A 1,574-nucleotide genomic window follows, 5' to 3' on the forward strand; every position below is an offset into this window, starting at 1 on the left:
CACATCTAGTATACAGTATCTAATATAGATTGGTAAAAACACAAAAACATAGATTGGTGGGTTTAACCAAAAGATTGGTTGAACACATAACTTCCAACCTCATTAAAACCACAAACTGTGAAAAAAAACTATTATCTTTAAATAAAAATGACTAACACCTTTCATTTTCTCATCATTTGCACAAACTTTCACGGTCTGCTTAATTAGCTTATTGCCCTAAAATGGCAAAAAAAAAAACTGTTAACCTAAAAGTTATTGTTCTCTTCTAAGACATTTTACGAAAAAAAAAACTTTCTAAAGATTTTATCATACAGACCAAACATTAACAATTTCAAATGAACTTATAACAAAAAAAAATAAAGTTATATTACAAACTGTAGTTCTGCACTCCACCAGTAGGTGGTGACATAATCACATGAGGCTTCGTTTTCCTATTTTTATATTGATATAAGCAAAGTCGGTCTGTCCTGCAGGTTTTAGAGGTTTCCCTGCTTTAGCACAGCTGATTCTGATGACTACAGTTCAGCAAAATCCTTTTAATCAGCTTTAAATTAAAATCAGCTGTGCTGGAGCAGAAAAACCTCTAAAACCTACAGGACTGACTTTGGGGAGGTTTGTCCTAAACTTTAAAAGTAAACTGAACCATTCAGACTTATTTGATACAAAACCGTGAATGCTATTGTTTTATGAAACCTTTAACTTTAACAGTTTAACATCAAAGCAATAAAATGCTTTTAGACAGCAGACTGATATCATTGTTTCCATACAGCACATAAACAAAGCTATATATAAAAGGTAAAAAAAAAAGGAGTTAATTCCTTCCTATTAAGAAAATAATAATCATCTTTTATAGCAGCTCTGACTTACCTGGATATCAGTCTATAGCAGCTTGTTACAGAAGGCCTCTGCTTCGGTAAAACCACTCGGCTGCTAGCAGGTGCGTTTGTTTTCAGCACGGCGACTCCCTGCCGGGTTAACCCCCGGAGCACCGCCCACACCGCTGGGGCCATGGCCTGACCAAAACACAAAACCAATCACGAGGAAGAAGCGCAAGGCTAATGCTAAAACACGGAAAGGAATCACTGGGAATGGATCTACTGCCCGGGCCAACGCGGCTTTAATGTAGAGAAAGTGCTGCTTTATAGCTTAAAAATCTGATTATTTTTATCTCTCTTACCTAAATCTCATAATATAACATACAAATGGCATATACTGCTTTTAAAAACGAGCTTTTATTTCAATTATTCTCTCTAGGAAGTGACCTTAATTTAAATAGCAGTGAAAAAAAGCTGTAAAATAATCATTTTTATCATCATATATCACATTTATCATTTTATCAGTTATAAGTACACGTCTAAGAAGAAAAAGTGATAAACTGATGTCACTGATCTATGGAAGCCCATAGGGTCCATATGGTGAAAAAAAAATGAAATTGTCATAAACAAAACATTAATTCAAGCCAATTAAGGGGCTGCATTGGCCACCCCCAGCCCCGTAACCAGCATTGAGAACACCACATCATGTCCTCTGTATTTTCCCGTTATTTTATTTTATTTGTTTCTCAATTCAGCTAT

At 35.1% G+C, this 1,574-nt stretch overlaps 1 protein-coding gene across 1 annotated transcript in view; it reads right to left on the minus strand.

The window, feature by feature from the left end:
• Window positions 1-1,574, minus strand: part of idi1 (isopentenyl-diphosphate delta isomerase 1) — an 11,213-nt gene that overhangs the window by 6,105 nt on the left and 3,534 nt on the right. Inside the window, exon 2 of the mRNA XM_015373566.1 lies at window positions 868-1,013. Coding sequence (XP_015229052.1) covers window positions 868-1,013 — 146 coding nt within the window. The remainder of the gene's footprint in view (window positions 1-867; window positions 1,014-1,574) is intronic.

The sequence above is a fragment of the Cyprinodon variegatus genome, unplaced genomic scaffold (genome assembly GCF_000732505.1).
Source record: "Cyprinodon variegatus isolate N-32 unplaced genomic scaffold, C_variegatus-1.0 Scaffold88, whole genome shotgun sequence".
Lineage (NCBI taxonomy): Eukaryota > Metazoa > Chordata > Actinopteri > Cyprinodontiformes > Cyprinodontidae > Cyprinodon > Cyprinodon variegatus.